Source organism: Gadus morhua, chromosome 19 (genome assembly GCF_902167405.1).
Source record: "Gadus morhua chromosome 19, gadMor3.0, whole genome shotgun sequence".
In the NCBI taxonomy this organism is placed as follows: Eukaryota; Metazoa; Chordata; class Actinopteri; order Gadiformes; family Gadidae; genus Gadus; species Gadus morhua.
The window spans coordinates 5,878,712-5,893,688 of record NC_044066.1 but is presented as its reverse complement, the minus strand read 5'-3'; the positions used below and the strand labels follow the sequence as shown (position 1 = coordinate 5,893,688).

General features: G+C 43.5%; 2 protein-coding genes across 3 annotated transcripts in view; one reads left to right on the top strand and one right to left on the bottom strand.

Moving 5' to 3' along the window:
* The first annotated feature begins 314 nt into the window (after positions 1-314).
* wdr5 (WD repeat domain 5) lies at positions 315-6,321 on the top strand. Its single transcript, XM_030341620.1, has 14 exons — positions 315-456; positions 1,017-1,112; positions 1,737-1,845; positions 1,964-2,037; positions 2,190-2,279; positions 2,741-2,830; positions 3,194-3,277; positions 3,722-3,777; positions 3,884-3,930; positions 4,121-4,196; positions 4,373-4,406; positions 4,535-4,609; positions 4,728-4,815; positions 5,423-6,321. The coding sequence occupies exons 2-14, from the start codon at positions 1,032-1,034 to the stop codon at positions 5,521-5,523; spliced, it is 1,005 nt and encodes a 334-aa protein (XP_030197480.1). The 5' UTR covers positions 315-456; positions 1,017-1,031; the 3' UTR covers positions 5,524-6,321.
* A 5,327-nt stretch (positions 6,322-11,648) lies between these two features.
* The window catches only part of rxraa (retinoid X receptor, alpha a), a 103,655-nt gene continuing 100,326 nt past the window's right edge, over positions 11,649-14,977 (bottom strand). For both annotated transcript variants that reach the window (XM_030341577.1, XM_030341578.1), the window contains exons 10-11: positions 14,592-14,697; positions 11,649-12,625 (exon numbers count right to left, since the gene is read on the bottom strand). In XM_030341577.1, the coding sequence (XP_030197437.1) occupies positions 12,478-12,625; positions 14,592-14,697 (254 nt within the window). In that variant the 3' untranslated portion in view covers positions 11,649-12,477. The remainder of the gene's footprint in view (positions 12,626-14,591; positions 14,698-14,977) is intronic.

Sequence of the window (14,977 nt, the reverse complement as noted above, 5' to 3'; positions counted from 1 at the left end):
GGTTGTAGTTTTGTAAGAGGAGTAATGAATGTAGTTTCGTTATTCGTCATGACTTGGGTATAACATGGTGTTATTGTCACTTGTTGTTCCCTGGGTTATTACAAAGTTGTCATGTGTGTATTGAAACTGACACTGTAAAATTAATCGTTTGTCCAATTGTCTTCAAATTTCTGGAAAAAATGCAGAAACTTCTGTTGCATATGTCGCTTCTTGATTTATTATTAGGAGACAACCATTTTATCCTTATCAATTTGCATTTCGCAGTTGGTTAAATTTGTCCCTCGGTTGATGCCGCCTTTCTCTCTTTCGCGCAGGCGCCTGCGAGGATCTTCCCCATTCCCCGCTCATCCTCATCAGTAGCTACTTTGTGTTATAACTACACTATTACTGCAATAATATACGCATACCTCGTGCTTCTAACTACCATCGACTCTTTCAGCGGCACATTAAAGTTCCGTGAGTACAACAGCTTTCCGTGTGTTTGGTCTTTATTATTGTGATTGTTTTAAACGGAGGCCGTAATGGTAGCCTAGCATCCTGAGGTCAGTAGTAGTAGCATCTCACCTCCGCTGCTACGTTACATGTGCATCTGTATAGTGCCTGATGTTATATATGTACTGCAGTATTGGTTTATACGTTTCCTTTCGGTGGATCCACTGTGCGATATGTATGTGATCCTAAAAGTCATACTCAGGATACATGTTTTGAATGAATGGATTAATGTGCACATGCCTCTTTGTTCATTTGTCGATTTATTTTTTTGGAAATGTGTAACATTTACCCAAGCAGGCGATTCATTCAAAATTAATTAATGTATTAGCGAAAATGCAGCCTAAATACGTACTCATTTTGGGACGGAACCACCTTTGATGGTCAGTTCATCGATCCATCTGATATAAACGCGTGATTTATAGCTGAGTTGAGAATCTGACAGTTAGTTTTCACGATCGTTTCAAAGTTGTGCACGGAAGCCTGTTACCATAGTTGTTATCTATCTACTGTATGTTCCCTATCAGGGGCCAACCTTCGCTATGGCAACGGAGGATAGAAAACCAGAGACGGACTGTAAACCTCCCATATTACCACCGTCCTCATCTTCAAGTCACAGCAAGGTATGGATAAGTAAACAACAACAACAACCCATTAAAACAGCATTGTAACTGCTGTCCCTTCTAAATGACTGTTACCAAGGACTATTGGTAGAATACAGGCTGGTACCAGCCTGTATTCTACCATTACATTAAAATAATAATAAGATTGCCAAGACCAAATGGTAGCCACTGCGCAGAGTGCTAGAACAACAATTGTGTAACCGGTCATTACAATAAAAATGTTAATCAAATGTCATTACAATAAAGAATTTATTATTATTTGTTTAGGATAATCCACATTAGACCCTTTTAAAGTAATCGATAATGTGTTCTCGGTTTCAGTTGTTAGAATTACAATTAGCGCATTTAGCAGACGCTCCAAAGTGACTTACATCGGTTAACACAGAAGACACCTCCATGACATCACCGACGGCAGAGTCACCCATGCAAGGCGACAGCCAGCTTTTCAGGAGCAGTGAGGGTTAAGTGTCTTGCTCAGGGACACGTCAAACTGGGGACTAGCAACCTTTCGGTCGCAAGACAACTGCTCTACCTCCTGAGCTAAGCCAACCCACCCCGACTTGTTCATTGTGATTGTTTGAATATATTCACGTCTTAATTGTTGCTGGCTGGTTTCTATTATAGTCGGCACCATCCAAGCCCAACTACAGTCTGAAGTTCACCCTGGCAGGCCACACGAAAGCTGTCTCCTCCGTCAAGTTCAGCCCCAACGGCGAGTGGCTTGCAAGCTCCTGTGAGTACAGTTCCCCCCCCTTGCGTCACTTATTGTATGCCATGCAGTATGTGTCTCTCTCTTGCTCTCTGTCTATCATTATAATTTATATTGATCAACCTCTGGCCTGTGATTACAGCTGCAGATAAATTAATAAAGATATGGGGAGCTTTCGACGGGAAGTTCGAGAAAACCATATCGGGACACAAGCTGGTAAGTTGAACAAACTGCTCTTGAACTTGAATTCATAATATCAGGAGTCTGCCTGGCCTGCCTGATAAAAGTGTTGTGTAGACTAGTGGAGGGCTTCTGTCTCCCAGTGGACCTCTTCGTAACATTTGTGTGCTCTGTGTCCTTCTCGTCAGGGTATCTCTGACGTGGCCTGGTCCTCAGACTCCAACCTCCTGGTCTCCGCTTCTGACGACAAGACTCTGAAGATCTGGGACGTCAGCTCGGTATGACGTCACCCTCGCGACGCTGTGACCTCAGTGACACGCCCTTATCCCAGTGACCTCACTTTAATGACACCGCCATGACATCACTTAAATGAATGAGGTTGCCCTTAATGACAACCCTCTAATGCAATCCATATGAAATGATACATCATGTTGTGATGTCATCCTAATGGTATGACATCACAACATGATGTCAAGACATTACCGTAATGATATCACATCACCCTGATGCCTTTACAATTGATTGAACTACCGATTTGTGAGGTTGTGGTAATATTTGTAAGCCAGGCCTTTACCGGTATGTAGTATAAACCAAGTTACAAGTTGGCTACGTTTGGATTGCCTGGACTTCACGGCCAGCCACGTGGTAACTGCAGGCTGGTGTTGGCTCCACAAAGTTCCAACATGGAGGTTCATGTGTTTAGTGGTGACCGATGTGCCCTCTCTTTTCCGGCCTCCAGGGGAAATGTCTGAAGACACTGAAAGGTCACAGCAACTACGTATTCTGCTGCAACTTCAACCCCCAGTCCAACCTCATCGTGTCCGGATCCGTGAGTAGTCCACACTTCATTGTCATTAGGTTTATAGTGACGATTATCGAGAATATTAGTATTATTGCTGTTATTATTTTTTTCTTATTATCTTTATATTATTGGAAGAAGTAGGAGTGGAAGTAGTGGTATCATTGCCCCTGTGATTATCGTTATCAACATTTTTGGAATACTAATTTTTTTCTTGTTATACTAGAAGTGTGTGTGTGTGTGTGTGTGTGTTATTATTATTATTATTATTATTATTATTATTATTATTATTATTATTATCCTACTGTCTAATGTTTTCATATCTGTATGTTGTATTGTGATACTGTTTGCTGGTGATGCAATTTATGCTAATGTTGTGTTTCTGTGTTGCAGTTTGACGAAAGTGTTCGGATCTGGGACGTGAAGACGGGGAAGTGTTTGAAAACTCTGCCGGCGCACTCGGACCCCGTCTCTGCTGTGAGTCTTTATTCGTGAGCCGACGTGGTCATTGAGACGTCCTTACAATGTATTCCTGTACGATCTCATGATCGTACCGTCAAGAGTGTATCCCGTGTTATGACGTCGCTGTATGTATTGTGAAATCACAGTACATCTACAGTCACACACACCCCTTTGCTCAGTGTGTTGTGACGTCAAAGCGTCTGACCACACCAGGGATTGTAGCCACTAGACATGTGGACAGACGGAGCTGTGAGAAAAAGTGAAAGTGTATATCCATTGCATTGGACTACATACACGTAAACATTTACAATAATTACTACATAAACGTTGGCCATAATGATGTCAGATGACATCAACGTGGGGCATTTGAATATCGGTAAATTCATAGGAATTATGAAGATTTATTACTTATTGTTAGTGTCTGTTTGAATGTTAATTGGACCATATCTTGTGTTGCAGGTTCACTTCAACAGGGATGGCTCTCTGATCGTTTCCAGCAGCTACGACGGCCTCTGGTACAAATGTCATCATTTATGTATCCATTGATTTCAAAGTATTCCCAATGCTACTTTAAACTCAAGCTGACGGCGATGCTCAACAACTACTGTTCTCCCCCCACAGTCGAATCTGGGACACGGCGTCCGGGCAGTGCTTGAAGACGCTCATCGGTAAGCTGCTTCCTATCGCCCTCCCCCCCCATATGTTTGAAGGGTAGAAGCCAATGCTCCATACTTCCACTTGTGATGTCACTAATGGATGTGATTGTAGTCGTTAACCTCACACCTTGTGGATGAATGAATACCCAAGGGTTGTAGTTCTATGATGTTAAACTCTTCCGTCTCACGTTGTTCACCACAGACGACGACAACCCGCCCGTGTCTTTTGTCAAGTTCTCTCCCAACGGCAAATACATCCTCGCCGCAACCCTCGACAAGTGAGTACCTCACCTCAGTACCTCACTAAGTACTTCCACTCACATATATATTGCATTCATACTTTTTTTGTTAGCTCTGAAATCCACCAGAGGGCAGCATAACACCATATAATCTAATGACTGCATGCAGCAAGTGTTGCTGAACTCTTCTGAAAAATGTCTCCTTCTGTTTTCAGTACTTTGAAGTTGTGGGACTACAGCAAAGGGAAGGTAGTATCCTCCAATTTTTTTATTCCTTAAGTATTAACTATTCCAGCACAATTGTGGTTCTTAACACTGTTTACTGTAATTGTATTTTTATTGATTCATACAGCCTAACGTCATCTTTTTCTCTCCAGTGTTTAAAAACGTACTCCGGTCACAAAAACGAGAAGTACTGCATATTTGCCAACTTCTCTGTCACAGGGGGAAAGGTGAGTTCTGTGGTTCTCAGCCTGTGAGCATTAGCGCTGCGGAGTTACCTACAGGGTACATGGCATTCAGGTATTCAAGCCCCCGTGACTCATGTACCCCCGCTCTGTTCGCCCCCAGTGGATCGTGTCCGGATCGGAGGACAACTCTGTGTACATCTGGAACTTGCAGACCAAGGAGATCGTGCAGAAACTGCAGGGACACACAGGTATTGGGATGATGGCCTTAAACTGGGCTGCTGTTGGGTTCGTTAGGTTACAGGGTAGATTATAGTCTTTATATCAGTCTCATGATGTCCATGAGCATGGCAGCAAAACGGTACCCTGCCCCCCATGAACTGGTTTTGATAACATCGACGCACGCATCTTTTCCAGAACAATGGTGGTGCCGGTCTACAAGTGTGTTTGTTGTGTGCGTGTGTGTGTGTGTGTGTACTTAGTGTAGGTTAACTAAGCAAACGCACTTCTCACTCCAACACAGCCATGTTGAGCATTAATTGTGAAAGTGCTTTAAGTGGCCGCAGCAATTATAGATAATGTTGATAAGTGCAGTCTAATCATTCCTCCTATCCGTCACGACACACAAGGAAAAAATATTTTTTTATTTGTTTTATCTATTAGCAAGTAGATATTTGTAACATTTTATATAACGTGTTATTTCAGATTTTCCCACCGTGAATCAGAACTATTGTTTTGTTTTTATTTCTTTGCAGAAATGTATTTCTAATTCTTCCCTCCTGGTACTTGTTCATCTTCAGTGTTCTCCCTTCTTCTCCTCTTCGATGTCAAGTTGTTAATCCCCCTTTTCTCCCATAGACGTGGTGATCTCCACAGCCTGTCACCCCACAGAGAACATCATCGCCTCGGCCGCGTTGGAAAACGACAAGACCATCAAGCTGTGGAGAAGTGACTGCTAAGTCAGGCCTGATTTTGTATTTTGAATTGTTTTGTTTTTTTACCACTTAAATAAAAAAGAAGAGAAAATATGGAGTCTTTGGGGGTTTCTAAAGAAATGAGGACATTCCCACACCACAGACGGGGATTCACGCCCATGAAACCATGAACAACGTAAGCCAGACACACAGGTGGACCAGCTGCTGTTCAGAACACACAGGCCACTGTTGTGGACTGATCTCTGCTACGGCCAAGTTTCTCTTTACGCCTGGTGGGTCTGCTCAGTGGTTTTTGTATCTCTTTTTTTAATTACATTTTTTAATGCTTTTTTTCTAATGTTTTTAAAAGGGATGAACTCGCTTGATGTCTTAAGGACATGTTTTCTACTTTTCTGGAGACGACCACCGTGTTCCCACCATTTTGTTTTGCCACTGTGATGTTGTAGACAGTGCTGTCGTGGCCCCACTGTTACATATGATTGGCTGTCTAAGTGAATTAAATACCTGTTCTTCAGCCTTTCATGATGACTGTACCATTTCCCCTTTTAAAGTATTTTTATCTATTTATTCCACCGATCCATTTACTAAGCATTACATATTGTCGCGTATTGCACCGTATTCTGGTTTGAATAGCCGACGGCGGGATTTGTGTGTTTAGTTGGTGGTTAGAATTGGCTGGTCTGTTTAAACTTCATCATGACCAAATGAGAATATTTTGTGTCTTCTATTTTGTACATTATACGTATTGTAGTTTGTTGTTGTATTTTTACCTGATTAACAGTATGACCAGCAACGTAATAAACACATATTTAGTAAACTGGACATTTTTCTTTGAACTCTTTTCGTCACTGTTGATCACGGATAACGAGTGCATTGTTATATTTTCTTAATAATAATAAAATGATAAAAGACGAAGGCACATTTGTGAGAAGATGGGGAAAAAAATATGCATCATCGATATACATTTTTAAAAGTTTTTAATAACTTTTCTGTCCATGAAAGATGGATCATCAGAGAACAACCCACAAAGAACATGACTTTTTCATCTCCTTAAAAGTAGACAAAACAATAAAAAATAAAATAATGAAAAAGAGGAACCAATGTCTGTGAGGCAGGTTGTAGAGGGCAACGGTAAAGGTGACAACCCTCTCTTGGGTGGGAAAAAATTATAATCTAGCCTTTCCACAAACAATGTATACAACAGCCCACAGAAGGAAAGAAACGGTACATAAGCGAGGGATAAAATGACCTTTGTACAAAAATAGATCTTTTTCAAAGTTTTTTTTTTTTTTTACATTTTCTTGAACCTTAACGTCTATGTAACAAAGAAAGCAGTGATTGTGTTGCAAGCTCAGCTTTTCCTGAATACATTTCCAACATACAATAGCCAAGCAAACATACATTTGAAAGATTTTCTTTTAGTTTTTTTTCTCTTTCTTTAGTTTTTGCTACTTTTTGAGGTCCCATAGACTGCTTTGAGCTGGTTCTTTTTGAATTTTAAGAGCTGCTGCGATTCTGCTGGTAAACTTTTTTAGAAAGTCAAGGTCAAAAGCAAAAAAAAAAAATCCTCAACGCTTTTTGAAACCACTGTATATCCGCGCTGGATAACTTCGACACTTGACCTGGTTTAGAATCGTTTGGTCTAAAAAGTCTCGTCTTTCTCTTGCCATATTGACTGGAAATGCTCAAGGAACAAAATTCTAGATATATATTTATAAATATATACACAATGTACATATAGACAAAATATAGCTTTACATCATAATAAAGCATTTACAGTTAATTCTATCAACGCGTTTCTTCTGCGATTAAGTCTCAAACCCTTTTGCTGTTTGCATTTCCTGCAGTCCTTCGTTATTGGTTTATTAAAACGTCCGTTTATGGCTTTCAATCACTGGGGTTTCTGATCACAGTACTGTGGTACAGCTAAGAGTAGACACAAGATTGAGGAGAGCAGGAGGGTATTTTAAAAAGGCTGTCACTGTTGGCTAACAAATTGATTGTTCTTCATCTCTGAGACCAATGTCGGCCATGCATACAAATTTGGAGGAAATTTTGAAAACAAGGGGACAAATAATTGCTGTTGCTGAGAATATTGATAGACACAATTCAAAACTTTTTCCCCACAGTCATAGTGCTTAGGTTGAAAATGTTTGTGAACAAGTTGATTAATTAGTTGTCGTTCGTTTTTTTCGCAAATTCTGAGGAAAGAACGCAAAAATCACTAGTGTAGAATATAAATACTGTAAACTGAGTCTGAGCTGGGATTCAATTCTGTCACCTGGATACTCATCTCGTTCCACTGCAATAAAGTATGTTGCATTGATCATACAAGCCAATAGATACTGAGGTTATTGCTTGTAAAAATCATTCAAACACTGAGATTTTCGACCAAGAGGAATATTAAACATGACGCATTGGACAAAAAAGTGCCTTGTTTTTTTAATTTAAATACTTGTATAAAATTCAAGTAATTTTGCAGTGCTGCATCTCTTCCACTAGGGGGAAGTCACAGTAACATAGCCGCCAACCACATCGCATTCTCTCTGTGTTCAAACTGTTTTTTCCCCTCAAACCAGATCCAGATTTAATTCTGGTCTGGGATCTCTCTTGCACCCTCTCCATGTTGGCTTTACGTCAGTGTCCTATCAGCAATCTGAACGAACACATTACCAGATTGATTAAGCCGACATTTCCCAAAATGTCCAAAATTCCCTTGTGTGAAACCGAGCCCAGGACCTTAAAAAACAAAAACAAAGATTCTGTAAAAATGTATATAGTTGGGGAAGGACCAAATCTGATGTTTTTTTAATTGTTTTCAATCACCAAATTAATATTTTTTTTCCCATTTTTCTAAATTGGAGATGTTGGGTTATGTTGATGTACAAATACTGCTCCAACTTCTGACGCCACTCCGGTTTCACAATTCCTTCTTGAGGAAACCTAAATCAAGGTCGAACAGTTGTTGCTTTCTTAATAGCCTTTTCCTGTGCCTTCTTAAATATCAAGCGATTTCTCAGAGTATCCATATAAAACATATTAAAAACCAACCTAAACAAACCGCGAGGAACGCCGGCGGCCTCCTGTCCATGTACATCCCTACCCCCCTGGTCTGAGAAACATACATTGTTGTCCTTAAACAGGTTTTCAAAGGGTCAATTTTTGATAGAAACAGTTGGAATAGAAACACCACCACTCTATAGGCAATCTTTGGAAATGAGCTCCATGCATAGTGTTGCAGCGACTGCAGCTTTCAAGGAGGACAGAGGGCAGAAAAGATGATGTGTGTGTGTGTGTGTGTGTGTGTGTGTGCGTGGGTATTTGGTGTGCTGTGACTCATACACACAGAAAACATGGTGAGCTTTAATATTCCACCTTGAACCGAGAGATGCTTGAACCATGACCTGTTCAGAAAGGAAATTTAGAGGATGAATAACATCGAATACACTGCCCACCCCTGTGTCAAGGAGTCCTACTAAGGAATCACAACAAACGCACAATGGAGCGACTGCAAACTCACACACTTGTCCCACTCAGTCATTAAAACCCTTTGACCACACACGCCCTCAGGGACCTGGGACGACACGGGATATGGGGGGCGGTCCAGGCGCTAGGGGCCACTATCTAATCTGAGTGTACATCTAAATCACGATAACACAGAGATTTGGATCTACACAGGGATGTGGAAACCTCACTGTGGAGAGCCTGATACAAGTCTTTTTCTCTCCTGGTACCTGGTAGCCCTGTGGGCCCTTGAACGCCTCTAGTGACAACACTAGAGCCTGGGAACTAATCAGGGACCAAAGGGTCCTGGAACGACATTGAGACCTGGGAACTACGCCAGGATCTGGGACAAACGTGGGACTCGAGACCACTGCAGGACCTGGGATAGCACTGGGATTTGAGAGCGCAGTGGGCTTGGGACAACACAGGAACAACGTGAACTACACTGGAAACCGAGACTACAGACCGTGGCATGGGGGGCCAGGCACAAACTCTGGGCCCTTTGGACGACCCGGAGCCCACAGGCAGACGGTCGATGCGGACGGTCAACGCGCTTCGCGGATCATTCAGATGGACGGAAAACCGAGGTAATTGTGATGTGTGCCATTCAGATAACAAGAAAAACGAAGACAACCCAAAAAAAAACACACTACGGTATACGATTGTAACTCTGCACCCAGGTAGGTATCAGGGCGATGTCTAAAGCTAAGACCGTCCGTAGAAGAGGCCTTGGATGAGCTGGGTGGTTGGGGTGAGAGGTGGCAGGGCGGGGCGTGGTAATGGTGGGCAGGAGTTCACATGACGAGGGACGTCCGAGAAGGTCAGGGGAGGAGGAGGAAGAGGAGGAGGAGGAGGAGGAGGTGGTGGTAGGGGACAGAAGTGAGAAGGTGTGCCAACACAGCTGTGACACATCCATCGCCGGTAGAGCACTTAAAGCGCCGATCACACGTCTATTCCCCGCGGTGCCGTATCAGAGGTCGCAACCTCCCGCTCAGAATGGATCCTGCAGAGTTTCAGACATTTTTTATTTGCTTCTTCTCCACTTCACCTCGCAGTCACCTGAGAAGGGACGTGAAGATGAGGGGGACGACCTCCGTGGGACACTGGATGAGGCTGTGTGATGGATGGTGGATGAGGTGGTGGATCGCATGGGTTCCCTGGTGGCGTTCAGGGACATCCTCTGAATCATGGGGCTGAACTATCAAGAAACCGGGGATTGATTGTCCACATGGTGCGGCTCAAGCGCTCCTATTGGATGACGCCTTCGCCAACCCAGATCTGATCACATGACTTCTGAGGTACCGCCTCTAACTGTAATTTCACACAGTGCTAAGGGAGAAAGGCAGTGGTCACAGCCAATGGGAGAAACTGGGAGGAGAAACTGGCTGAAATGGTTTCTCACAGTGGGTGGGGGGGAACTTCCTTTTGATTCCTTGACACTTTCGGGAACATTGAGAATTAATTGTTTGTAATTAGGAACGTTTAGATAAAGAGGGCGTTGCGAGTTTAGAGTCAACACAAACTGACATTTTGATTTCATCATGTTGGATAGGCAGCTTCTCTGCTGCACCAGAAGCCATAGCAGTCGGTTGCACTTCCTGTTCTTTACCTATTGGTCAGGGGGCTTGGGTTCCAGTATTCCGATTGGTCGATGCAAACGCTCCTTTCCCCTACAGAGAAGGCGGTGGCCCCGTACTGTGGGGGCCCATGTGGTGTGAATGACATATGGTTCAACGGGTTTTGAATTTGGGCAGAGACCTGAGTTTAATATTTTTGGTCGACCTCCAAATCAAACTTCAAAGCTTTCAAAGCCTCACATCCAGCTAACCAAGGACTTGACCCTATACGAGGAGAGGAGAGAGAGATGGGGGGGGAGAGAGAGAGAGAGAGAGAGAGAGAGAGAGAGAGAGAGAGACAGAGACAGAGACAGAGATTGGGAGAGATATAGTAGGGCTGAACGATTAATCAAATTCAAATCGAAATTGCAATGTAATAGAACGCGATATGCAAATCATATAAAAATAACAAAAAAAAGTATTCTTTTTGGTGTGTTTTTTTTTCTTTTTTTAGGGGGGGTTTACCGTTACTGACTGGAGATCAGTAAGATTTAGATTTTACAATTCAAAAGTTAAATAAAGATGTCATAATATAAATTCATCTCAACACATCGGCCTGTCCTAAAGGAAAGAGCAGTTTACAAGTTGACTGCTTCCAATGTTGTGATGGTCATACTCCAGAAGGATTTATGGTTTTTTAGTGAATAATACAGAACATAAGGAACTTAATAAATTTAAAAAATCGCATATTAAATCGCAATCGCAATATTGGTCAAAATAATCGCAATTCGATTATTTCCCTAAATCGTTCAGCCCTAGAGAGATTGGGGGTGAGAGATTGAGAGAGGGAGAGAGGGAGAGAGAATTTGGGAGAGACAGATATTGGGAGCGAAAGAGAGAGATGGGGAGAGAGAGTGAGACAGAAAGAGAGAAGGAGAGATGGGGAGAGAGAAAGAGAGATAGAGCGAGAGAGCAAGAGAGCGTGAGCAAGCAAGGGAGATGGAGAGGGAGAGAGAGAGGGAGAGGGAAAGCAAGAGGGAAAGCGAGAGAGAGAGAGGGAGAGAGAGAGAGAGAGAGAGAGGGCGAGAGCGAGAAAGCGCGAGAGAGAGAGAGAGAAAGAGCGAGAGAGTGAGAGGGCGGGAGAGAGAGAGAGAGAGAGAGAGAGAGAGAGAGAGATGCTAAGGTCCTGACAGACGGTATACCCGGGGTTTCGTAGGGTCCGGGTTCGAGTCGGTCGGCACGTGTCGCTGACCGACCGGCGGTCTCCAGAACACGATTGTCTCGTCCACAACTCTAGAGAGCGTCCAGGGGTGACGTCATCACTGCTAGGAACATGTCTGCAAACAAGCAAAGCTAAGGGTTTGTCTTTATTCCTGATCGCCGTAAACCGCTGGTATATCTTCCTTCAGTCGGGAGAAAAGAAAGAGAAACATTCCGTCCAGTTCATTCGGGTCCATCTCAGTCTTTTAGCGTCTCATGCGCGTCGGTGTCTCTCACTTTAATATATATATGTCTATATATATTTCTTATTTATATATTTTTACAAGGTATAAAACAGAGCAACAAACCCAAAAAAAAGACACTATGAATTCATCTTCTGTTTCGCTCCCCCCACCTCATCGCAGCGCATTTCAACGCACATCCACGGTAACCGTGGCGACCGGCTAACGGGCATCGAGGCTGTCCACGCCCAGGGGTCCGGCGCAACGTGCATGAGCGCGATGTCCCTCACCGGGCCGGGGGGGGAGTCACAGGACCCCTCCCCCTACCCCACTGCTCCCATGCCTGATAGGTCCAGGGGGGGCGGGAGGGCGGCGCTGGTGTGGTGGCGTCCAATAAGACGATGACAACGATGAGGATGATGACCAGGCAGGGGATTGGAGGACCAGAGAGGAAGTCCCGCCTTCCCTCGCCATCCCTATGTCATCTGATGTGGTGCTTCCAGCATCTCCATGAGGAAGGTGTCGATGGGCGTGTCCCCGATCAGCTTGAAGAAGAAGAGGTGCTCCAGGCACTTGAGGCCGATGGAGCGCAGCGCCGGTAACCGTAGCAACAGCTTGGCGAACCTGGTGCGGGAAAAAAAACGGTAAAACGGGATTGCTGATCGTAAGTGCGGTGGGTTCCGAGAGAAGGGTTAGAGGTTACACCAGGTGTGAGGTATCCACGACAACAGAATACAAAACAAAGAAGTTAAATTAAATCAAATTAAATGATGAATGAAATGTGGCTTTAAATTTAAAGGGGTAGGCTAGTGTAGTCACTATATTTTTCAACCTGAGCGCGATGCCCTCACCCAGTGGTTCCCAACCTGGGGGTTGGGGGCATATGGAGGTCATATGAGGGGAGATTGCTGAAATATGCTGGGGACATTTGATGAACCAATTAAGCAAACCATTATTCTTTTTAAAAGGTGAAATAGACGTGGTTTATATATTCAAACTGACTGCCTAAAGACTCAGAGCCACTAGCAAACTACTTCTAATCACTTAGGGCCCTATCTTGCATCCAGTGCAATTGACTTTCTACACTGACGCATGCATCTTGGCTAGTTTGCACCCGGCACAAAGCCAATTCCCCCCCCCCGCAAACCTGCGCCACTAAACTTGCGCCCTGAGAGGCGTGTCGGCGAGAAGCAGAGGCGTGTTCTGGCGCAAATGATACATGGTGCTATCTTTCAGATCGATAAAGCAGTTTCGCAACTGACAAATACCTGGTCTAAGTGCACTAGCGGATAGCGCAGTTGGTGTTGCTATTTTGACGTACCATGGCAGGTCGGAACTGCAATTTTTTTTCCATAGGGGCTGCATGAATGAACACTGTAGTAGGCTATGCCATGCGTTAAAATAATAATAATAACAATGATAAACTCGAGCAAAGTAGGCTATATCCCAGCCTTCCAAAACAAAATCTCGTTTTAGGGTAAATGACAACATTATTTGGGAAAGAACAGCTGATAAAGCGGTAATAAGTTGTAGTTAAATCAATGCATCTGCAAACACCGTACAGCAAACATTGTTGTTTTACCACGAGTGAGTGTTAAAAAGAATGAATGAATGCAGGCATTAACGAGGGCACACATGCATATTAGGAACACAAGTCGATTACGATAATGTATACAATACTGGTAAGAAACGATGTGTGTTAATGTATTGCCGCATATCATTAAATAGACCCACAGTTGCGGCCACAGGACCGCATATCATATGTGTGTTAAGTTTTCTTTGCCGCAATTTACATGACGACTCAGCATTTCGGAAGTTGTAGAAGAAAACCCTATTCTATGTGTGATTACTGCATATTATTTGGTCATACACTGAGCCATTTAAGTTTGAAATTAATTTGTTCATGCATCTGTCTCATCGGAGACTGCAAACGCACTGTCAAAATATCAACTTGTCAGGTTCAAATGCACTCATAGCGCTTAAAGGGGATGGGAGATGGCACTCTCATTGGTTTATTGCACGTTACGCCCAAACCACACCTACGGGTAATTAGGCTACTTCAGGGCAACCGTTTTTGGATTTGCGTCGGGCGCAAGAGTCATTAATCCGCCGGTATAATAGCAACAGCGGCAGAGCCCTGCCCACAAAACTACTTCCGTTTTGCGCTTCTCACTTGCGTTTCAGACCGTTAAAATAGGGCCCTTAGTGTGTGGTAGAGCGATGTTGTATTTATATTACCGGCAGACTATTTGTGTCGAGGCAGAAGTTCAGGTCACAACATTTTTTCTGAGCTAGAAATGTGGTCACGAGCAGGTGAAGGTTGTGACTCAATGTCCTCGCTCCTACCTGCTCCTTAATGACATGTATTTACACCGATATACTGGAAGTCGTATACATTAGCTTTTTAGCTAAAAAACATTTGATGCACGCATGCCGTATATAGTTTCATTAAAAACAACAAAAATATATTACAGCTGCGATTCAGTTTATGCAAGACTAGACATGAATCTCAAATGTTTCAATAACCTATCACAACGCAGCAATTTGCACCAATCAGAGCTGAGGTCAGGCAGTGGGCGGGGCTTCCTACCTGCCCGGCTGCTCAGGGTACTTATGCTTGCAGTAGGCCTCCAGAGACGCATACACCTTCTCCCTGAGGGCCTCCACCTCCCCCGGGTTGGAGAGACCCTTCGAATCTACACACACACACACACACACACACACACACACACACACACACACACACACACACACACACACACACACACACACACACACACACACACACACAGGAGCACACAGACTCTTCATTAAATGCACACTTTCGAGTAAGTTTAGTCGCTCATGCATGTAGCCCGAGTCCACATCATATAATGTATGGAAAGTATGCATTTTAAAAGAGTTGCCTTAAGCAACGAGAGATATTATTGGGAGTATATATAATTAATCATACGGAGGGACTGATGACATGAATAA